The sequence below is a fragment of the Anopheles coustani genome, chromosome 3 (genome assembly GCF_943734705.1).
Source record: "Anopheles coustani chromosome 3, idAnoCousDA_361_x.2, whole genome shotgun sequence".
Lineage (NCBI taxonomy): Eukaryota > Metazoa > Arthropoda > Insecta > Diptera > Culicidae > Anopheles > Anopheles coustani.
Window position 1 is genome coordinate 45,499,922 of NC_071288.1, and position 23,470 is coordinate 45,523,391.

General features: G+C 44.2%; 3 protein-coding genes across 3 annotated transcripts in view; 2 read left to right on the plus strand and 1 right to left on the minus strand.

Moving 5' to 3' along the window:
- The window catches only part of LOC131259314 (protein SEC13 homolog), a 59,883-nt gene extending 45,180 nt beyond the window's left edge, over positions 1 to 14,703 (plus strand). Inside the window, exon 2 of the mRNA XM_058260772.1 lies at positions 13,556 to 14,703. Within this exon, the coding sequence (XP_058116755.1) occupies positions 13,612 to 14,592 (981 nt within the window). The 5' untranslated portion in view covers positions 13,556 to 13,611 and the 3' untranslated portion in view covers positions 14,593 to 14,703. The remainder of the gene's footprint in view (positions 1 to 13,555) is intronic.
- On the minus strand, positions 14,644 to 18,932 carry LOC131261976 (superkiller complex protein 2). The gene is made up of 5 exons (XM_058263861.1): positions 18,924 to 18,932; positions 16,529 to 18,862; positions 15,679 to 16,450; positions 15,280 to 15,458; positions 14,644 to 15,206 (listed from the first exon to the last, which is right to left on the minus strand). Exons 1-5 carry the CDS (start codon positions 18,930 to 18,932, stop codon positions 14,832 to 14,834), a joined length of 3,669 nt encoding a protein of 1,222 aa, XP_058119844.1. The 3' UTR covers positions 14,644 to 14,831.
- Positions 18,933 to 19,542: 610 nt separating this feature from the next.
- On the plus strand, positions 19,543 to 22,444 carry LOC131261983 (uncharacterized). Its single transcript, XM_058263873.1, has 5 exons — positions 19,543 to 19,657; positions 20,905 to 21,032; positions 21,138 to 21,215; positions 22,017 to 22,259; positions 22,409 to 22,444. Exons 1-5 carry the CDS (start codon positions 19,543 to 19,545, stop codon positions 22,442 to 22,444), a joined length of 600 nt encoding a protein of 199 aa, XP_058119856.1.
- The last annotated feature ends 1,026 nt before the right edge of the window (positions 22,445 to 23,470 follow it).

The window sequence follows — 23,470 nt, forward strand, 5'->3', positions numbered from 1 at the left end:
ATCGAATCAAATAATTTGAATATGTTAAAGTAAGCTGAAACAATCTTTAAATATTTTTTAAATGTTTTGCTAGCTGTGCATGCTACACATGGCTCAAGTTGTACTGTATTTATGTTAAACTCTGTTTTCCCTTTCAAATGTGATAAAAGCCTCAAGATTGTCCATGTATTCTGATCGGACCTGTTAAGATTTCAAATTGATTGATACATTTCACAATTTTATTTATTTTAAACACTCAAACTTGAAACTGCCAGCATAAAAAAGCCGGGTATGTCCTCCACGCGAGTCCGCGGGACATAGCCACTCTGCTGTCAATTTCATCATAAACGCTCACTGACAGCACTGTCAGTGCAGTGTTTTTCTTAGTGGTGGGGAAACTGAATCCCTGTGATCCCAGAATCTTTCGATGCAAATCCATTCTGGGATCCGGATCTTCGAATCCGAGTCCCAATTCGTCATATCCTGCGTGCCTATCAAATTTACCGATTTTTCATATTATTTGTTACTTTAACAATTGTACAATCAATGGTTGAATTGATCCAAAGGCTAAATCGAGCTTGTGAATGGTCCCCAGGACCATCTGGATCGCTATCGCTATCCGCTCCCAGAGGGAGCTGTTTCATTTCAGTTCCGAGGAAACTTCCCACCACTATGCGCCAATTTGAGAGAGAAAAGAGAATTGAAAATTCTCTCGCAAAATCGCAAAATCTCTCTTCGAGAGAGAGATTCGCAATCGGGAAAGTTATTAACAAATTGGCAATTTTTTGCCTAAATGGCTATTCGAAGTATTGACTACCTTGTTCCGGTCGAACCGGTAGATTTCCGAAGCTTTTCAAAAAATAAACTTTCTCAAAAACTAAAAAATATAGAATGATCTATTGTTACGCAAAGTTGTGTGTCTTGAGCAGACCTTTCATTTAAGGGGTCACATGTACAAATCGCTTCAGCAGTTGTAAAGTTATTAACAAATTTGTTATTTCAGTAGAAAATACCAACCAAGGTTTCTGCACCTACGCCTCCGAATTTCATAAACTAAGAATCACGGAAGAGTCTTTGCTACAGAGAATTATGTGTCTTTCAAAGACCTTTCATTTGAGGGGTCTGGCGCAAAAATTGGCCCAACCACTAAAAAGTTATTGAGAAATTAGTTGCTTTAGCCATTACAGGGTCCGCAGCCATACAATGGCAGGCCCCAACCGGTACAGGGATTCATGAACGTGCTAGGGGGATTGCCTGTACCGGTAGAGGGATATCCGCGGGCATATAATTGCAAACCGCGGTGGCTGAGGGGAATCAAGCTGGCGTATTGTTGCGATTGTCAACCGGTCGCAAAATAGTAGGTATCTGGCAACCGTGCATGAGCGGTGCTGTGCACCGCACACTCAAATGTATCGCATGAGTAACCGTTAGATTTCAAGTAAAAACGACGAAAAACTACGTTCAAATGAAATTTCGTATTTAGTATTTACGGAAAAAATATTATATCAAAAACTAAATTTGATATTTCCTTTCAACGTGTTCGATTAGTTGTTTAGCACGCCATCTAACGGTCATTTGTGCGACACATTTGAATCATGCACGGTTGCCAGATACCTACTATTTTGCGACCGGTTGACAATCGCAACAATACGCCAGCTTGATTCCCCTCAGCCACCGCGGTTTGCAATTATATGCCCGCGGATATCCCTCTACCGGTACAGGCAATCCCCCTAGCACGTTCATGAATCCCTGTACCGGTTGGGGCCTGCCATTGTATGACTGCGGACCCTGTATTTACAGTTGTGACCAAGGTTTTTGAAGCTTGTTGATGTCTGTTTGGCGCGCAGTTTCGTTCGTAGTGGTGGGTAAACCAAATCCCCAAATCCGAATCCCAATCCCAGAAACAGTCGGAACAGTCCAAGCAGCGGATAGTGGTCCTTTGGAACTGTAGTCTTTGTGCTGTGCAAAAATTTTGAAAGGCCTAGTAAGGTAAGGTGGGGCAGGACGCGCCCCTTAAGCGAAAAACATTATTTTCTTCCATTCCTTTCATTAAAAAGTCTCTAATTTTCATAGTAAGATAAATAAACATCTTGTTTATGTATGGAAAATATCAAACACTATATCAAACTAATCAATTTCATATTAAATAAGATTTTCGAAGGGCCTTTCAATTTTTAGCTCCGTTGACAATAGTGGGGCAAGATGGCCCAACCGGTGGGGCAGGACGCGCCACTACGTAAACATGGGGCAAGATGGCCTAAAACAGACAGGAGATGGCAAGGTTGCTTGTTGAAAGGATAGTCTATGCAGAGGCACTAGTAAACAGTCCGATACTGAGCCCATGTAACCCACATTGGATTGAATTTTGTGGTGTACCATTCAAAAGACAGTTTGGGTATAAATTCGTTGCTGAATTCCGAACAATTATTGAATATTTTCACGGATCTGTTTTTGGCCTTTTATACAAACCGCCTTAGTACAACCTTTACAATTACATCAACCTTGCAGGTAGCACATCTGACAGAGTCAAAATTTGACGCTTTGTAATCCAGATGATCTGTGGTTTGAAAACACAGTTGAACATCATAAAAAATTAACACAAATTTCATATGAAGAACTAAAAACTATTCGTTTCTTATGAAACTCACATGGCATGTTTAATATTAGACTTATTTAAATCAACAATGCGGTGATAATGGAGGCACCGTGCGACTTGCTCTTGTTTTGATGGTGCGTCCTGCCCCATTGTTTACATTTGGAATGCTAGGGCGTCTTGCCCCACCTAGGCCGGCGCATCTTGCCCCACTCTGAGGATCGTCCGTTTTATGTAATTTATTCAAAATTTTGAGAATTTTAAAACAGTTTCTCTTCGGTATTCGTTAAATACCATTATCAGGTAGTAAAAGAAGGCCTCGATGTTTAAAAAATATAATATCAAAGCATGCCATACCTTACATAAAAGTGACAAAATATTAGATCATTTAGAGTCAATTTGGTTTTTTCTCGTTTTCTTTTTGAAATGGTTATTTCGTGCAGTGAAATTTACATAGGCTGTAGTAGATACGTTGATGAACATATTCTATTACTTAAATTATTTTTAAATGGCTTAATTCAGCGTAAAACAGGCCGGGGCATCTTGCCCCACCGGCGCGTCTTGCCCCACCTTCCCCTACCAACGTATTTAGAGGAAAGGATAGTAGTTGGGACTGACGTCCATCGGTATCACACTCGTAATGCCGATGAGCCAAGACTTCCGGGCTAACTGTCTGGAAACGCCCGAAATTCGTTGTTTTTCAAAGGAGTACAATGGTGCAACAGGATGCCGAGAGAGATTAAACAAGCGCGAAATCTTAGGGAGTTCAAACGCCTATGCGCCGTATACGTGAAGCGGGTTGTCTGACGCTGTGCTTGCAATGTATTTAGTAAATGTTGTAGTTTTTGAGCCCGTAGTATTGCATTTTTCATCATGGTCTTCGATTATGATGATGATGAGTAAAAAAAAAGAACAGGGACTTTTCATTTTTATTACCTTATTTAACTAAATAGAATGAATGAGTCTACATAGTTTTGAGACACGCGCGCGTAAATGAGGACAATTGGTGGTCATGGTTGTACGAAAAGAACTAGCAGAATCTACATATCTCGCTGTAGTTGGGTCCCTTTCTGTTCTTGACCGGGCCGCTACACGAACCGAAAACTCCAACCGAGAACTCAAAAACCGTATAAGTTTACGTCAAAATCTTTTCGGTTCGTGTAGCCGCGTTTTGTGGTACCAATTCTGTGAGCCACGCTACACGAGCCGCAAACTCAAAAACTTTGCGGCGCAACGAGGTTTTTGTTTTTGATTTTTCAGTTAACTCAAAAATCTTCCTTCAAAGCAAACAAGATCTTATTTCAATTCACACAAAAAGTAAAAGATGGATAATCTGTTGAAGTGTGGCTAACTACCCTATCGCGGGTCATCGAGTTGAGTACCCAAAACTTGTTGAACTTTGAACGAAATACACCAGCGTGTTATCCTTTATGGCTGATACACAAACGACTGACACTGAGCCGAGCGTTCGCCGTGCTTTTATTCAGATGGTCAAAGTTCATACATATAGAGGTGCACCCTTGTCACCATCGCGGTTTGACATTTCTCCTGTCATTTGACACTTCTATGAACAGTACATTCATGCCAACATACATATGTCAACACTCCTCCTCATGAATCTAATGTTCATTCCGTTACTAACTTGCTAATACCGAGTCCTATCGAGAGTTCTTTAATCTTTTGTGCTCCTAGTGGTTTGGTTAATATGTCGGCTAGCATTGCTTCAGAAGCACAATACTTTAATTCGATAACTTTCGTGTTACAAAGATCTTGAGTATAATGATATTTCATATCTATGTGCTTTGACTTTCTCTTTTCATGACCTGACAAAGTAAATTCAATGCACGCACGATTATCTTCGTTAATAATGGTTGCTTCTCTTTGTTTTACATCCATTTCCTCCAATAGCCTACGCAACCAAACCGCTTGCTGTCCTGCTATTGTCTACAAGAGTCTTAATGTGCACTGATTTGCTACAGGTGCAGTAACTTCTTCGTAATCAAATCCTTTCCTTTGCCCGAAGCCTTGCGCTACAAGTCTTGCCTTATATCGATCAACATTTCCATTCGCGTCCAATTTTTTCTTAAAAAACCCATTTACATCCGATAATGTTGCTGTTCTCGGGTGGATACGTTAGCTCCCACGTGTTGTTGGCTTCTAGGGATCGGAACTCATCTTCGATAGCCTCCATCCACCTGTCCTTTTCCACGGATGTTATGGCTTCGTTGTACGACGCTGGCTCATCCACACTTGTTCTTACCAAACCTAAAAAATAGTCGGTAAATTTAGCTGGTGGTTTACCTCTTGTCGATCGCTGTGTTAATGGATCGGCAACCGGCTGGTCTAGGTCTTCTGAGCCTGATGAGTAATGCTCGTTTTCTTCCGCTGTATCAAAATTCTCCTCCTGCACGTTGATCGGGTTGCTTTCTTCATCGACATCATCATGTTTGTATCGATCAGGATCAACGTCGAGTATAATTTCATCAACATCAACACTATCACCTTGCTCGCACGATGCTTCGTTGAATACGACGTCACGACTAATCACAATGCGGTCCGTGCTAGTATCTACAAGCCTGTATGCCTTTTCTTGGATGGAATATCCGACGAATCTTAGTTGCTTTGCCTTGGGTTCCATTTTTCCACGCTTTTCTTTAGGTATTTGAACCCATGCTTCGCATCCAAACACTTTGAAATGGTTGTAGGATGGCTTTCTACCGAACCATTTTTCAAAAGGTGACATTCCGATTATTTTCGATGGTAGTCGATTCTGGGTATATGCTGCAGTAAGTACTGCTTCTCCCCAATATTTACTTTCTAAACGTGCATCTTGTAACATACACAATGCCATTTCTTGAAGTGATCTGTTTTTCCTCTCAGCGACGCCATTTTGCTGAGGCGAGTATGGCACTGTTAGTTGACTCATAATACCTTGCTCTTTGAAGAACTTTTGCAGCACCTTTCCGGTGTACTCACCACCATTGTCTGATCGTATGGCCTTGGGTGTTTTCCCGAATTGTGTCTTGCAGAAGGCCACGAAATTCTGAATAATTTCACTAGCATCTGACTTCTGTCGCATAAGGTAAACGAACGCCATTCTCGAATGATCATCTATAAATGTGATGAAGTAACGGTGACCACTCGGTGTGTGAGGAAACGGACCACACACGTCCGTGTGAACAATGTCCAACTTGTTTTCACTTCTTTTGTTTGTTCTTCTGAATGGGGATCGGGCCATCTTCCCTTCTATACAACTCGTGCAGACATTTGTCATGTTCAGTTCTTCCAACTTCGCCTTATCGCCGAATAATGTCTTTATTACTTGTGGGTCTCGATGACCAAGCCGTCTATGCCATAAATGTAGACAATGATTTGGTGATGTTCTACTCACCAACGCATTTTCGCCGATGATACACAGGTGATAAAGACTTCCGAGTTTTGTTGCCACAGCTATAACTCGCCTTCCTTGTTCAATAAGACAACGATTTTCTTCGAAAATTACTCGCATGCCCTTCTTCACTAGGCAGCTCACCGATATTAAGCCACTTTCCAGTGTGGGCACATAAAGTACATCGCTAACTTTTATGGCCAATTGTTCGCCATCTTTTGTCACGCATACTAGGGTTCCTGATCCAACACCTTCAATTTTCGCCTTGCTTCCATCGGCCAGTGTGACACTACTTTCCGCACAATTCACTTTAATTTCAAAGAACGTTGGATCATTCGTCATATGCCGCGACGCACCACTGTCTATATACCAGTTTCCTGGTAGGCCTTTGCTTGCAGTCCAAGCCACTGGTCCTTCGTCACTCACCGTCACTTTCGCGGAATTGTGTTTTGCTTCCTGCATTGTTCTGTTAAGCAAACGACAGTTTCTTTTCATGTGGCCGGCTTTGCCACAATGAAAGCACACTACACTTGGTTTGTTCCTATTCACTTTGTTCTTCGTCGTCACTTGAAACACTTTGCCTTCTGCCGAACTTATTCCCGAACGTTCACGTCGTTTTTCTCCTTCGGCTAGAAGTTTGCTCTTCACCAACTCTAGGGATAAATTATTGGTGGAAATCTGTTCCAATGCGGTAGTTAACGGATCGTATGATTCCGGTAACGAACATAGCAACATCGCTATTTGCCATTTTCTGGGTATTGGCTCTCCTAAATCAGCGATTTGTTGGACCAAGTTAGAGAACGTTTGTAAATGATTCTCTATGTCCCCGCCTTCTGCTAATTCTAAGCGCGTCAGCCGCTTTAGCAGGTACACTTCTGATCCCGCTTCATGGTACCCTTTTATGGCATCCCACGCGTCTTTTGCAGACGTTGCGTCACGCACTAGCCCAACTTGGCTATCGTCGACACACAGCCCAATCGTTGCACGTGCTCTCGAATCTTTCTGCTTCCATACCGGCGTCTCTGGTTCCGGCTTTGCTTCGCCAATTGTGCACCAAAGCTCATCACGCTCGAGGAGCATTTGCATTTTAAACTTCCACGTTTGGTAGTTTTGATTGGTCAACTTAGGCACCATAAACCGTTGCGTATCCGCCATTTCACCTGGGCCCATAACCTGTTGAACTTTGAACGAAATACACCAGCGTGTTATCCTTTATGGCTGATACACAAACGACTGACACTGAGCCGAGCGTTCGCCGTGCTTTTATTCAGATGGTCAAAGTTCATACATATAGAGGTGCACCCTTGTCACCATCGCGGTTTGACATTTCTCCTGTCATTTGACACTTCTATGAACAGTACATTCATGCCAACATACATATGTCAACAAAACTTGCAACAACGCAACAGGCGTATTGTGCGGAGGCAAGAAGATGGCAACCGTTTGCTGGACAATACTGTAGCAGAGCAAGCAAATGAAACTATAATTAACTTTCTTCGCATGAAGAAGGAAGATTTTGATGTTCTCAAGTTACATAAAAAGTGGTAAAATAAAATATTTTAATCTTTATCATTAAACTTTTTGAAACTTTTATATTTTGGAATCAGTTGGTGGGCCGGACTTTGCGAACCCCTGATCTATAGTGAATTTATAATTGATATTCTAGCTATAAAATAACAAAATATTAACTAACCGTAACTACAAAAGAAACACGTAAATTTATCACCATATGTTCGTTTATTTTGTTTTTGAGATTTGTTATGTTTACATTTATTTCTTTTTCGTCTTCTTCTTCTGACGCATTTGAGTTTTCGGTTAGCTGCCAAAAACTTCTCGGGTGCAGTTTTCAGCTCACGGAGCTGAAAAGTTTTTGACGTAAACTTCTCGGTTGTTCCCCTCTTCTCGCCGAGAAGTTTTTGTTGAACTTTGAACGAAATACACCAGCGTGTTATCTTTTATGGCTGATACACAAACGACTGACACTGAGCCGAGCGTTCGCCGTGCTTTTATTCAGATGGTCAAAGTTCATACATATAGAGGTTCACCCTTGTCACCATCGCGGTTTGACATTTCTCCTGTCATTTGACGCTTCTATGAACAGTACATTCATGCCAACATACATATGTCAACACTCCTCCTCATGAATCTAATGTTCATTCCGTTACTAACTTGCTAATACCGAGTCCTATCGAGAGTTCTTTAATCTTTTGTGCCCCTAGTGGTTTGGTTAATATGTCGGCTAGCATTGCTTCAGAAGCACAATACTTTAATTCGATAACTTTCGTGTTACAAAGATCTCTAGTATAATGATATTTCATATCTATGTGCTTTGACTTTCTCTTTTCATGACCTGACAAAGTAAATTCAATGCACGCACGATTATCTTCGTTAATAATGGTTGCTTCTCTTTGTTTTACATCCATTTCCTCCAATAGCCTACGCAACCAAACCGCTTGCTGTCCTGCCTCAGATAGAGCTACGTATTCGGCTTCCATTGTAGACATCGAAACGCAAGTCTGTTTTCTACTCGACCAACTGACTGTGCCTCCTCCTAAGCGGTATAGGTATCCGCTACAAGATTTCCTGTCACTGGTATCTCCAGCCCAGTCAGCGTCGCTATATCCTACAAGCACAAGTTTTTCATTCTGGCTTCCTAATTTCAACGCATTGTCGATTGTAAATAGTAAATAACGCACTACTCTTTTCGCTTCCAACCAATCGGATTCTGTAGGGTTGCTTACATATCTGCTTAATATGTTTGTAGCTACTGCTATATCCGGGCGTGTGTGTGTTGCTAAATAAAGTAGACTTCCTACAAGCCTTTGGTAATCATCATTGTTTTTCATACCCTCACTCTTCAGCCTATTATTGAAATGATCTGGATCCATAGGGTACTTGGAAACCTTTGCTTGATCCAAACCGAAACGTTTTGCAACTGTTCGTATGAAACTATCTTGTATCAAGCTATAAAATCCGTCCTTATTTTTTATCACTCGCATCCCCAGAAACCAATTTATGTCTCCTAAGGATGAGACTTGTAGTGTTTTACTGATAATTTTAACCACGCTCTCGATTAATTCTTCACTACTTCCTGCAATGATCATGTCGTCTACATATATTAACAAATATAGTATATCATGCTTACGTTCCATCTTGAAGAGACATGTGTCCGCTTTACATTGTTTGAATCCGTTCTGTTCAAGTATTCCCAATATTGTTTGGTACCAGACCCTTGCGGCCTGTTTTAGTCCATACATGCTCTTGTTCAGGCGACACACTAAACCTTCCTTGCCTTTCTTTGAGTATCCCTGTGGTTGTCGCATATAAATGGTTTCATCTAACACACCGTACAAATACGCAGTCTTGACGTCTAGATGTTTAACGTAAAACTTCTTGTGCCCTGCTATTGTCAACAAGAGTCTTAATGTGCACTGATTTGCTACAGGTGCAGTAACTTCTTCGTAATCAAATCCTTTCCTTTGCCCGAAACCTTGCGCTACAAGTCTTGCCTTATATCGATCAACATTTCCATTCGCGTCCAACTTTTTCTTAAAAACCCATTTACATCCGATAATGTTGCTGTTCTCGGGTGGATACGTTAGCTCCCACGTGTTGTTGGCTTCCAGGGATCGGAACTCATCTTCGATAGCCTCCATCCACCTGTCCTTTTCCACGGATGTTATGGCTTCGTTGTACGACGCTGGTTCATCCACACTTGTTCTTACCAAACCTAAAAAATAGTCGGTAAATTTAGCTGGTGGTTTACCTCTTGTCGATCGCTGTGTTAATGGATCGGCAACCGGCTGGTCTAGGTCTTCTGAGCCCGATGAGTAATGCTCGTTTTCTTCCGCTGTATCAAAATTCTCCTCCTGCACGTTGATCGGGTTGCTTTCTTCATCGACATCATCATGTTTGTATCGATCAGGATCAACGTCGAGTATAATTTCATCAACATCAACACTATCACCTTGCTCGCACGATGCTTCGTTGAATACGACGTCACGACTAATCACAATGCGGTCCGTGCTAGTATCTACAAGCCTGTATGCCTTTTCTTGGATGGAATATCCGACGAATCTTAGTTGCTTTGCCTTGGGTTCCATTTTTCCACGCTTTTCTTTAGGTATTTGAACCCATGCTTCGCATCCAAACACTTTGAAATGGTTGTAGGATGGCTTTCTACCGAACCATTTTTCAAAAGATGACATTCCGATTATTTTCGATGGTAGTCGATTCTGGGTATATGCTGCAGTAAGTACTGCTTCTCCCCAATATTTGCTTTCTAAACGTGCATCTTGTAACATACACAATGCCATTTCTTGAAGTGATCTGTTTTTCCTCTCAGCGACGCCATTTTGCTGAGGCGAGTATGGCACTGTTAGTTGACTCATAATACCTTGCTCTTTGAAGAACTTTTGCAGCGCCTTTCCGGTGTACTCACCACCATTGTCTGATCGTATGGCCTTGGGTGTTTTCCCGAATTGTGTCTTGCAGAAGGCCACGAAATTCTGAATAATTTCACTAGCATCTGACTTCTGTCGCATAAGGTAAACGAACGCCATTCTCGAATGATCATCTATAAATGTGATGAAGTAACGGTGACCACTCGGTGTGTGAGGAAACGGACCACACACGTCCGTGTGAACAATGTCCAGCTTGTTTTCACTTCTTTTGTTTGTTCTTCTGAATGGGGATCGGGCCATCTTCCCTTCTATACAACTCGTGCAGACATTTGTCATGTTCAGTTCTTCCAACTTCGCCTTATCGCCGAATAATGTCTTTATTACTTGTGGGTCTCGATGACCAAGCCGTCTATGCCATAAATGTAGACAATGATTTGGTGATGTTCTACTCACCAACGCATTTTCGCCGATGATACACAGGTGATAAAGACTTCCGAGTTTATTTGCCACAGCTATAACTCGCCTTCCTTGTTCGATAAGACAATGATTTTCTTCGAAAATTACTCGCATGCCCTTCTTCACCAGGCAGCTCACCGATATTAAGCCACTTTCCAGTGTGGGCACATAAAGTACATCGCTAACTTTTATGGCCAATTGTTCGCCATCTTTTGTCACGCATACTAGGGTTCCTGACCCAACACCTTCAATTTTCGCCTTGCTTCCATCGGCCAGTGTGACACTACTTTCCGCACAATTCACTTTAATTTCAAAGAACGTTGGATCATTCGTCATATGCCGCGACGCACCACTGTCTATATACCAGTTTCCTGGTAGGCCTTTGCTTGCAGTCCAAGCCACCGGTCCTTCGTCACTCACCGTCACTTTCGCGGAATTGTGTTTTGCTTCCTGCATTGTTCTGTTAAGCAAACGACAGTTTCTTTTCATGTGGCCGGCTTTGCCACAATGAAAGCACACTACACTTGGTTTGTTCCTGTTCACTTTGTTCTTCGTCGTCACTTGAAACACTTTGCCTTCTGCCGAACTTGTTCCCGAACGTTCACGTCGTTTTTCTCCTTCGGCTAGAAGTTTGCTCTTCACCAACTCTAGGGTTAAATTATTGGTGGAAATCTGTTCCAATGCGGTAGTTAACGGATCGTATGATTCCGGTAACGAACATAGCAACATCGCTATTTGCCATTTTCTGGGTATTGGCTCTCCTAAATCAGCGATTTGTTGGACCAAGTTAGAGAACGTTTGTAGATGATTCTCTATGTCCCCGCCTTCTGCTAATTCTAAGCGCGTCAGCCGCTTTAGCAGGTACACTTCTGATCCCGCTTCATGGTACCCTTTTATGGCATCCCATGCGTCTTTTGCAGACGTTGCGTCACGCACTAGCCCAACTTGGCTATCGTCGACACACAGCCCAATCGTTGCACGTGCTCTCGAATCTTTCTGCTTCCATACCGGTGTCTCTGGTTCCGGCTTTGCTTCGCCAATTGTGCACCAAAGCTCATCACGCTCGAGGAGCATTTGCATTTTAAACTTCCACGTTTGGTAGTTTTGATTGGTCAACTTAGGCACCATAAACCGTTGCGTATCCGCCATTTCACCTGGGCCCATAACCTGTTGAACTTTGAACGAAATACACCAGCGTGTTATCTTTTATGGCTGATACACAAACGACTGACACTGAGCCGAGCGTTCGCCGTGCTTTTATTCAGATGGTCAAAGTTCATACATATAGAGGTTCACCCTTGTCACCATCGCGGTTTGACATTTCTCCTGTCATTTGACGCTTCTATGAACAGTACATTCATGCCAACATACATATGTCAACAGTTTTTGAGTTTTCGGGTCGTGTAGCGGGGCTCTGATAGTGGCACCACATTCTCAACCAATGGTAATTGGCGGTGTGAACTACAAACAGAGCAGAAACACCCTCTTACACTCCGGAAAGTGGTGCATCGTTAACCTTGGGGGACTCGGCGATTTACCTTTCGAGGTGATTGCTTGGAACCGTTGTATGGAAGGAACAAGATCAGGTCCCTTAAGCAGCACTGGCGGGCTTCACCACACTATCAATCATTGATAGCTGACGGTGTTAACCAAATCATTATATAAAGAAAACAATGTTGGTCTGGAAATTGTTTATCCAAATCTGAATCCCCATCAAATCACAACTCGCTTTTCCGAAATAAAAACGTGCCACACGTGTTAGTAGTTCTGTTGATCATGAAAATCTATTCTCGTAAGGAAACGATGTTCTTCGCTTCGAGGATTTAAAATCGGGCACAGTTATTTTTGTATATAACACTGCAGTGTTATAGTGTACATGTTAAGACTTGTCTTAAGAAGATTATCAATTTTGTGTGATAGTTTTAGGCTGGTGTCAGTGCTTTGTCACATGATGTTTTGTCGAACGATAGGTCCGCCAATTTCTCTGTAATTTTTCAAATTCTAAGACGATTAAATGAATTTTATTATTTTTCTTAGATGAAAACCACAACTCCGAGTTTATAAAGTCCAACTTTGTTGACAGATAAAATCGGATGCGTCCATCCGATCCGTGCGAAGCTTGCAGCTGTCAAATCCCATACATTTTCGCCTGTCAAAACCTGACGCGGTAAAGCACTGACACCAGCCTTATTCAAAATCCGGTAATAATGGTCTGGTCCTGATCTGAACCATTGTCACTCCGCGGGCTAAATGGGTTTGGTTGGGTAGAACAACTCGGATAATGGACATTCTACTGTATTTCTTTGTCAAAAATAGGTTCCAGGAATTTTTCTAGAGCCTAACTTGCAAATCGCGCAAAAAACTCAATCTATGTGCAATAAACCATTCTACCTAGCGCTCGATTTGAGTAAACTTTAATCAATAACATTGTCTCTAGATCGACTAGTTATGTGACTAATTCGACTCAAAATATTTGTGAGTCGATTCAAACAGTTTAGGAACAAGTCAGAATCGAAACAAATGGAGACCCAGAACAATCAAATCTGATTCGAATCATCGAATCAAATCTTTAGAATCTGTCAGATGGGATCCAAATCTATAGAATCCATCAAATGGGATTCGAATCTTTGGTATCCCTCTAGGGATCGAATCTTTGAATCTTCCGAATCCCGATTCTGCCAACACTAGTTTTTCTCCACGTCAAACAACACTGACGAAAAGTTGGAAACTCAGTAGTTATCGTGCGGAGGTTTTATTTTGCATTTATTAACTCGATTTCTCGCACCACAAAAATGGTATCAGTGCTAAACACCATCGATACCGGACACGAGGACATGATCCACTGTGCGGACGTGGATTACTACGGCCTGCGGCTCGCCACCTGTTCGTCGGATAACTCGGTGAAAATCTTCGACATCAAAAACGGTGCCCAAACACTTGCCGCTGATCTGAAGGGCCACGGTGGGCCAGTTTGGCAGGTGGCCTGGGGCCATCCCCGTTATGGAAACGTACTGGCGTCCTGCTCCTACGATCGCAAAGTGATAGTGTGGAAGGAAGCCGGGCCGGGCGACTGGACGAAGTGGTACGAGTACAGCAATCACGATTCCTCCGTCAACTCGGTTGCGTGGGCTCCGGCCGAGTACGGGCTGGTGCTGGCCTGTGGTAGCTCCGACGGGTCCATCTCGATCTTGACGGCCAACGTGGAATCCGGCACGTGGGATTGCAAGAAGATCCCGAACGCGCACACCATCGGCTGCAATACGGTCAGCTGGTGCCCGGCAACCGTTCCGGAACCGGCGTTCGATCAGCGCCCGAACAAAACGAACCTAGCCGTCAAGCGGCTCGTTTCGGGTGGCTGCGATAATGCGGTGAAGATCTGGAAGGAAGAAGGTGACCGGTGGGAGGAGGAAAAGCGACTAGAGTTGCACTCGGACTGGGTGCGGGACGTGGCGTGGGCTCCAAGTGTCGGCATGCCGCGACATCAGATTGCAAGCTGCTCCCAGGACCGCCGGGTGGTGATTTGGACGAGCGACGATCTAGTAAGCTGGCAGCCGACGGTATTGAACAACTTTGACGACGTCGTATGGAATGTCAGCTGGTCGCTCACCGGTAACATTCTCGGTGTGTCCGGTGGGGACAACAAGGTGAGCCTGTGGAAGGAAACCAATGAGGCGCAATGGACATGTATCAGCGAAGACACGAACAGTGCATCTGCGACGGGTGGGGCGGCACCGGTTCAAAACAATTTCATACCGGAACAGAGGACACTTTAGATGAGCTTGGTTTGGACTCGAAATTTATAGGTAAACTAAAACGAATCGGTTGCATTGTATTCCATTATATATTCAATAAAATACTTTTAAAATATAACTTCTCACACATTTCTTTGCCATTGTATGCCTTAAAGCATTTATTAAAAACAACGATAGCGCCAGAAAGATTACCAGACTTTTTACCTTTGCGTACATGGATAGTCAGTCTATGGGGACTCTCGGTGGCGTTGGTTATAAACTCAGACCGGGCCTGAAACCTCCCCAATAACGATTGGCGTACCGGAAGTGTACAAACTGGCGGCAAACACAATGTCTCGCTTGATGGCATTCGATGCTTCCTCCATCTTAATGTGCAGCACCGGGTCACCAATAATACGGGCCGCGTCTTTCACATTGCACAGCGTTTCGTTCAGCTGCTGAATGCACCGCACGATGATTCCCTCCTTGACGTCGGTGAGGACCATAATTTCGGCGAACGGCTTATTGCAAGCCCACTCGTACACGACCTCCACCAGGCCGAAGTTAAGCTCCTCCTTGCGGGGCGCATCGGTCACACCGTGCTGCCGTTCGACGCGCTGAATATCATTTTCCACCTCCTTGAACTGTGCGACACCCTGAAAGTATGGCGAAAAAAACCGAGAAAGTGAATCAATAGTGTATTTTATTTATCGTTTTTGGTTTAGCTACCGTTTTCAGTGTTTCTGTCAGCTTCGGGTCGTTTTCTGTTTTAGCCTGAAACACCAGACTCGAGAGAAGAGCAGCAATTTCCGCCGGTTGAAGATCGGTCAATATGTTGCGCATCACCAGCTCCGTTATCATCAGTTCATTCTGTCCCATCTCACACGCCACGCGCCCTTTTATCGCGACTAAAGGATTGAATGAATGAATGAATGGTGAACATAGTAGGCTAAGTTAGTTAGTAAACGACATTGTAGTCATAGTATCCTTCGCTTAGCATTTAAACGTTTATAAGAAAAAGTTCGGCTCACAAGAGTCCGGCGTGAAAACAATGTAATAAACGTAATAACTCTTTATATAATTATTAACAAGAAAAACACGCATGTGACTTAACTATTTCATTCATACCTTGCTGCATTTCACCGATGTAGTTCAGCTCCTGTAGCACCTGTAGCTTCCGACAGTAGTCCGGATAGAGCGATAAACTCTCGTACGACACCTGAAACTTCAGATCGTCCAGCTTGCGCTCTAGTTGCTTCCGATCGTACACGATCGCAAACTCGTGCTCGAAGTTGGCAATGTTCGTGTACGGTGTATACTGGGACACGTGCAACCCGGCTGCCGACAGTGCCTTCGAGAGATCGAGCTGTTCCAGTTTGCACTCGAGTGTGATCGATTCGAGTGAGTACGGACCACCGAACGATAGGACCATGGTGTTTATTTCGTTCAGCGTGGCCACGGCCTGCAGTGTGGCCGGTGAGGGAGGCGTATCGCGGAAGCGCGGTATTTGGCGGGTTTCCCAGTTTTGCAGTATTTTCCGTTCGTCGCAACGCACGATGTGCTTCGTGACGGCCATCACGTTGACGAGCCCGATCGGAAGCACCCGATGGCCACCGAATCCACCGGGAACGAAGCACTGATAGTGCGCCGCGAGGGCTAGCATTCGGTGCCAAAGGGGACCACGATCGAGGGCTGGTGTCGGTTGTTCCATAGGATTTGGCTGATTCGTAGATGTAGTTTGATGATCGAGCACTAGCACGGACAGTTTCGCCTCTCGGTACGACTGCAGTGAGATCGACAGCACGACCGCTAACTTGTTGTAGTGATCTTTGTCCGTTACGATCAGCACCCGGCCCGGTTTGATGTCGTTAAGCACTTTTTGTTGACATAGTTGGTGCGGCTGAAATGGTGAAAAGAAGGCTTATGAAAGTTTAAAGAAGAATATTTAGCACCGCATAGGGATTGCTGTGCAACGTACCACCAGCTGATGCCAAATATCGATATACTCTCGCGCCGCATCGTAAAACTGACACAGAGGTTTCAGATGATCGCCAAGTTTGCTCAGCGCAGATACCTTCTCCTCCACCTTGCTCAGCTCGAGCTTACTCTGCGGCATCTGCTGCCGTTTGCCAAACTCGCGGAAGCTGTGGAGCATCATGTTCTCCACTGTCACAAGCTCCACCCGCAGCAGGTACAGTATCATCGCGTACGTTAACCGAAACTGTGACTCCAGTCGGACAGGTTTGCCCAGGATCATCGTGCGCAGTTCCAACTCACTCGGTAGGTCACGCTTGCAAATTATCATCACCGTACCGGTCTTATCGAGGCCTCGGCGACCGGCACGACCTGCCATCTGCGTGTACTCGGACGGTTGCAGCGTGCGCATCGATGACCCGTCGAACTTACGCGTACTGTCGAAGATGACCGTGCGGGCCGGCATATTGACGCCCATGGCGAACGTTTCCGTGGCGAACAGTATCTTCACGAGACCACGGGCGAACAGCATCTCCACGATCTCCTTGAGGATGGGCAGGATGCCACTGTGATGCACGCCGATGCCCCGCTCGAGGCAATGCTGGATCTGTAGTACTTGTGGAAGCACCCGGTCGGCCGGAATAAGCCGCTGTAGGCACTGCTGGAAGAAGTTCGTGATGGCGTACTTCTCCCGAGCCGTCGTAAGGTCGCAGGACGAAAGCGCTTCGGCATTGTTGTCGCATCGGTTTCGCGAGAGTGTAAACGCCACCACTGGAAGTTTCTCCTTCTTCTGCAGGTGGTCGATCAGTCCAACCCATAGTGTCTGCTCCTGTCGCTGGGAATACTTGCCCGGGCGCTGATGAACATTCGACTTTGCCTCGATGCTTTCCTTGGCCTTTGCGAAACCTTCGCCCACGAACTGGCTGTGCTCGTTGACGATCAGGAACGAGTCGTTCTTGGATTTTCCCCCAAACCCGGTATACAGATAGTGCTCGAGCGGAACGGGCCGCTTGGCCGTGCTTACCACGTACACGCGTTTCTTCTTCGTCTTGCCCACCCAGTTGGCGAACTCCAATGTGTTTGGTACGGTGGCGCTCAACATTACGATACACACGTGGTCCGGTAGCAGGATTAGCACCTCCTCCCAAACATGACCGCGGTCGGAGTCGGTGATGTAGTGTACCTCGTCGAAGATGACGTACTCGAGGTCACGCGTTATGTCACTGCCACAGTACAGCATCGAGCGGAGGATCTCCGTCGTCATGATAAGGCAAGATGCGGTTGGATCGATCTGTATGTCGCCCGTGATGAGCCCCACATCCTGAAAGGTAGCCTTAAAGTCGCGATACTTTTGATTCGACAGCGCCTTAATTGGCGACGTGTAGATGCTCTTGGTCATGTGTTTCTTTGAGAGACCGATCGCATACTCCGCCACAGCCGTCTTTCCCGCGGATGTGTGTGCTGCTACGAAAACGTGGCTGTGCTCTTCTAGCTTCAGGATTGCTTGCTTTTGGAATATGTCCAGCTCGAACGGAAACCGATGGGCCATTACTGGTACTTTCACGTAGAAATCGTCGACCGGCTTTGAGATGTCGAGCATTTCGGCCCACTCGGCCGACTGAGCGCTGCGATTCAGGTTAAGTGCCCCAATTTTAAGCACCTGATCCACGGAACGTTCCTTTTCCACCACCAGAAGACTCTCATCTTCCAACGTCATAGGGGTGGCCTTTGGCACGCCAACAGTATCTTTCGCCGACCCGACGATAGCGGCATTTTTCTTTTGATCCTCCGATAGTAGCTCGAATCCATCGTCATCGTCGATCGCCGACAGTAGATCGACAACCCCGGTACCACCCGGATTGTAGCCACCCTGTGTGCGGCTTTGGGAAAACTCAATTCCGTTCGAAAATCCCGGGGGGCACGTCTTCAGGTTCATCTCAAACATAGGACTATCGCTTCTCTGCAGCTTTGCCAGCACGGTTTCGGGCTCATCAAACCCACCGGGCCAGAACGGAAAGTTCGAGGCCGAGCCGCGTGCCGAATCGAGCGACTCGGTCGGTTCGCGCTGCAGTGACATGGAGTTTTTAGCATTCGAACCGGCATTCTGCACCTGCGCTTCGATGAAATCCAACACTTTTCCCGTTTCCGTGCATCGCTCCGGTACGATGCGAGTGCAGATGGGGGCACTGGGAATGTCGTACAGATGCTCTACTGTAGGATGACGTGGGCAAAATGTTGGTTTGGGCTCGTGCAGTGGAATCTTTGGCTCGAGAATATATGCCCGCTCCTCGTCCTCGGTATCATCCACGATCGGCGGAGGCTTCTTTAACCAGGCCGGCTAAAAAGGAGGAAAACGCAATTCACAATTACCCATTCAAGCAACCGTTTCACTAGCTTACATCAAACATTTTCATCGCAACAAAAAGGTGGACACAAAGAAACAAACGTAATGTTGATGTTCCGCAATGTTTACTATTTTTCGCGTTTTCTGCCGGTTTCGTACAAGGTACATAGATTTAAACCATGTATCTAGTCACCTTGTTGCCATATGACAAGTGAGATGAGAAATCAGAGCTCACAAAAGAAAATTCTCAAGGACCGTTTCCACACAGCGAGTATGGGCCGGATTTCTAGTAGTGAGTTTTTGACAGATGTCAAAAACGCGCACCGTCCCGCTAGGCGATTTCGAGTACTTTCCTCGATCCGCAACCACCCCTGACCTATACTTTGGATGTTGTGTACAAGACTTGGTGCATGCTTTCTCCCTTACACGCCTAGGCTATTTTTTGCTATCTTCCTCTTCTGTGTAATGAACGTACCGCTTCGATCCAACGTGGTGTGTGAAACATGGTGACCCGTATCTGTACACTCGTGTGTTTTACTTGTGTTGATGCGAGAATTGCTCGACGATCCGGCGAAAATTTGACAAGTTCAGGTAGGCGCCCATATTTCAGTCAAGAGCAAGTCGTACTAACGACAACACTATATTTTAGATGATCTACGCGCAACTGTTGAGGAATGGCATCGTCTTCGCTTTCTGGTGGAGTTAGAGTGGAAGTGGAATCAGAATTGTTGGAGAAGAAGGGTTCAGCGAATGTTCCGGAAGATTCAGCGACAACAGACATTGGAATTGGTAAGATAAAAATTTAGTGAAAACTATTCATACGTAGTGTAAAAGCGGACCCATTTTAAAGTGAGATTATTATTGTGTTAACACGTTAAGCGCTACGTCGGTCCCGTGGGGCCGAAAGCATTCTTTCTCGTATGCCGGCGTAAACAAACGTGAGCAAGTGAAAAACGCATTAAGAATAATGGAGGATCTTGCCAGGATGTGTAGAAGTGGTACAATTCGTTTTAGAATAAAGCGACTCTTTACGTTGAAGAAACAATTTCAGGTATGAACCGAGGTTGCCTTTCAATTCGAAAGAAATTCGTTAGCATTAAACATACATGGGTAGGTATCACAAATACAACTAAACTCCTCCGAGCATACTCACACAGCTACAATTTCTGGGCCACTGGATGCACGCACACATCCCCATTTGCTTTTTTATTTGACTGCTCGAACGTCCTCCATCGTTCTACCGCGTGCAAGCTCCCATATAAAAACGTCCTCCCTTTACCCAGGCCCGAGGCCTGATGACACAAGTGGAGGACAACTTGCATGCGACCTCGCCTAGCGGGGTATATGGGTGAGTATGCTTCCGTGTGGACGAAGCCAGGTGAGTATGGTATGGTATCTGTTGACAGATGGCGCACCAGCTGATGAAGCCGACAAAGAAAGCTACAGTGTGGGTGATTTATTAAGCACATGTTACTAATATTCATCGTTGGATAAATCTGCCAAGTTGTACATTCCTCCCTTAAATAATCTTTATTTTTCCAAAATTGATGTTTGTTGTGATTATTAAGAAAGAAAATGATCAAAAACCTTTTGGTTATGCCCGTTAAATATGTACAACAAAGCTTTGGTACGGCATTGATCTTCAAATTTAGCATGTGCTAAAATACTGCACAAGAGTGTATGTACGCCAAGCTTGAAAGCCCGTGGACCGTGATCCAGTTTAATTTTGTTTGTATTGTTACATACTCTGGATAGTTTAAAAGCGAAAACTACGTACATTATCATGGATGTAAGGCAACAACTGCTACTGACTATCAGTAATTTAGCTCGCCTGCAGGTGTTGCGAAGAATGCGCCGGGAACGCGACCGGCTAGAAAACCACAGACGTCGTCATCGTATGTGGATGAACGACATCTTTTTATGCCGGGTGAATGACGATCTATATCTATCCACTATTTTGGAGAACAGAATAGATCAAACAGTTGTCCAGTTTATCCGGATGTCGAAAGTGGATTTCGACTTCATATTATCGCTAGTTAGTCCGCGGATAATACGGCAAACTACTAACATGCGCGAGCCAATCGAACCACGGGTACGATTAGCTATAACGTTAAAGTATTTGGCTACCGGAGACTCCTACACAAGTTTGCAATTTTTTTTCAAGGTGCGTAATAAAATTTCATATAATTTGTAACAACTGGTTCGAGTTAAAATTTGGTTTACAATGTAGAAAATTGAATTATTCTTTTAATTGCAACTGCTTTTGCAGGTGTCCGTTACAACTATAGCCCGAATTGTTCCTGAAGTTTGTGCTTGCCTCATCGAGGTTCTAGGACATCATGTGAAGGTAAGAGGGAAGGGATACAGTACAATTGTTTAAATCCATTCCATAAGTACATTTACTTTTCAAAATAATTTAGCCGGTATACGCTACTACTATCGAACTCAAAACAAAATTCAAAAAAGATAAAACTAATTATATATTAACCTAAATATTAAGACTTGGAGATACACATGGTTCAGTGTTGCGCAAGAAAACACCACGCCTAAATACCTCATTAACCTATTAAGTGTTAGTACCTTTGTCTATAGTAATTTTTCGTTTTTTGTTTTGGTTCCTAATGTTTGCCCTGGTTATGGCTTGTTCCACTTCTATTACAAGATCACCGGCTATATCTGGTTCAACAGCGTTTATCGTATCATTTAAATACCTGCCGATATCTCTAGCAGGGGGTGCCAAGGATCTGACTGTGTCGTTAAGTTCTTTTAAGACTCCAGATATCTCGACGTCTAAGTCATCTGGGCTTAGGCGCCTTTTTCTTGACGACTTGGCACGTGGCTCTGGGACTGGTTGGATAGAAGGATCTGCGAGGGGAGTTGTGGAGTTATTAGAGTTATAACCAAAATCATGCGTGGTTATGGTGTTACCTAAAGCAGGTGATGTTGGTGTTCGTGATTGGTGAGCTTCGTCTGCAGCTGGTGCGGCGCCTAGGAAATATGGATGATCTATTTCATGTGTATTTGAGATGTGTGATGATACATCTGGCATCTGTAAACAAAATTTGAAAAAATGTTATTCACAAGAAGAAATGCTAAAATGTATAGTATGTGCTCATTCGAACTATCTCTGCTTTCCTTTTCTTTACAGATACCGTCTACTAGAGAAGACTGGTTACGTGTCTCCAATCAATTTGAGCTGAAATGGAATTTTCCTCACGCCATCGGGGCCATTGACGGAAAGCACGTGCGAATTCAAGCACCGAAAAACAGTGGCTCCGAATATTTCAACTATAAACACTTTTATAGTGTTGTACTAATGGCTATTGTTGACGCGGACTACAATTTCCTATATGCTGATGTCGGCTGTCCAGGCAGGATGTCAGATGGCGGTGTATGGAAGCATACTCAAATTTATCATAAATTTGAGAATAATACACTAAATATTCCTGAGCCGGCTGTTTTGAGGGTTCCCTACGCCATCAACGTTCCATATATGCTGCTTGGAGACAAAGCTTTTGCTTTTTCGTCGTATTGTATTAGGCCTTTCAGCGGAACGCATCCTACCGGATCTCCTGAGCGAGAGTTTAACTATCGCCATTCTCGTGCTCGGCGAACGGTAGAGAATGCCTTTGGAATTCAGCATTCCGCGTATATTCCCGCCCTATGTTACAAACCCCTGATGTTGCGAAGAAAATTGTGCTAGCAACTGTATGCTTGCATAATTTTCTGCGAAAAAGGGATTCACAAAATACTTATTCGCCATCAGAGTTGACAGACAGGGTTGTGGAGGGTCAAGTAGTAGAAGGAACTTGGCGTAATACGTCAACTACAGCGATGCAAAACCTAGGGCAATTGCCATTACGATTATGAACTTATACTCACACCAATGTCCTCGCTATCCGCCTCTTGTGGATCTGAAAACTCCAAGGCTTCATAGGCGAACCAACTTGGCCTTTCAACATCGGTGCGGGCTGGAAAGTATAATACATGATGTTAGGTTATACTTAAACAGAGCACACAACATTACTTTACCCGAGCCAGTAACCATACTGTTCTTATAGACAGATCGCAACTTTCTATAAGTTCCACGCAGGGACTTCCACTTGCTTTTCAATTCTTCCACTGAATAACACCCAGAGGCCGAAACGGTGTTCCATGCGTCTGTCTTTTTTTGTAGGTTTTTATAATCCGCTGACTTTGTATCCCATATTGCTGGATAAAGCTTTACTTTATCTATAAAGATAAGAGCTTCTTCATCGCTCATGACAATCGTCTAAAAAAGAAAAAGTTCACTAACTATACTTCATTCTTTCCAAGCCGTTCGTCGCTTACTTTTTGGTTAGGTTTTCGTTTAGACACACTGCTCTCACCCATTTTAATCGACCTGATGGATTTTGCGGCCTGTAATTGCACAAATTAAAAACTACTCTTTTTCACTTCATTAATTACAAAAATAACTTTCTGACTTACTTGAAACTACACAGCTTGAAAGACAAACCTGAACTGAAAAAGTACACAGTAATGTTCGCGAAGCCAGTTCTCAGAATTTTTGGGAAATGAAATGGGAATTGACGGCATGTTTTCGTTGGAGCTGTTGGTTGT

What these genes read in the sequence shown, in the direction of transcription:
- LOC131261976 (XM_058263861.1), bottom strand. An exon ending in CATCGGTGAAATGCAGCAAG is followed by an intron (nt 15,459 to 15,678) that starts GTATGAATGAAA and finishes TCAATCCTTTAG; the next exon opens with TCGCGATAAAAGGGCGCGTG. An exon ending in TGACAGAAACACTGAAAACG is followed by an intron (nt 15,207 to 15,279) that starts GTAGCTAAACCA and finishes CCATACTTTCAG; the next exon opens with GGTGTCGCACAGTTCAAGGA.
- LOC131261983 (XM_058263873.1), top strand. Translation starts at nt 19,543, where the DNA reads ATGGCATCGTCTTCGCTTTCTGGTGGAGTTAGAGTGGAAGTGGAATCA. An exon ending in TTCTAGGACATCATGTGAAG is followed by an intron (nt 21,216 to 22,016) that starts GTAAGAGGGAAG and finishes TTTTCTTTACAG; the next exon opens with ATACCGTCTACTAGAGAAGA. An exon ending in GCAGGATGTCAGATGGCGGT is followed by an intron (nt 22,260 to 22,408) that starts GTATGGAAGCAT and finishes GTATTGTATTAG; the next exon opens with GCCTTTCAGCGGAACGCATC.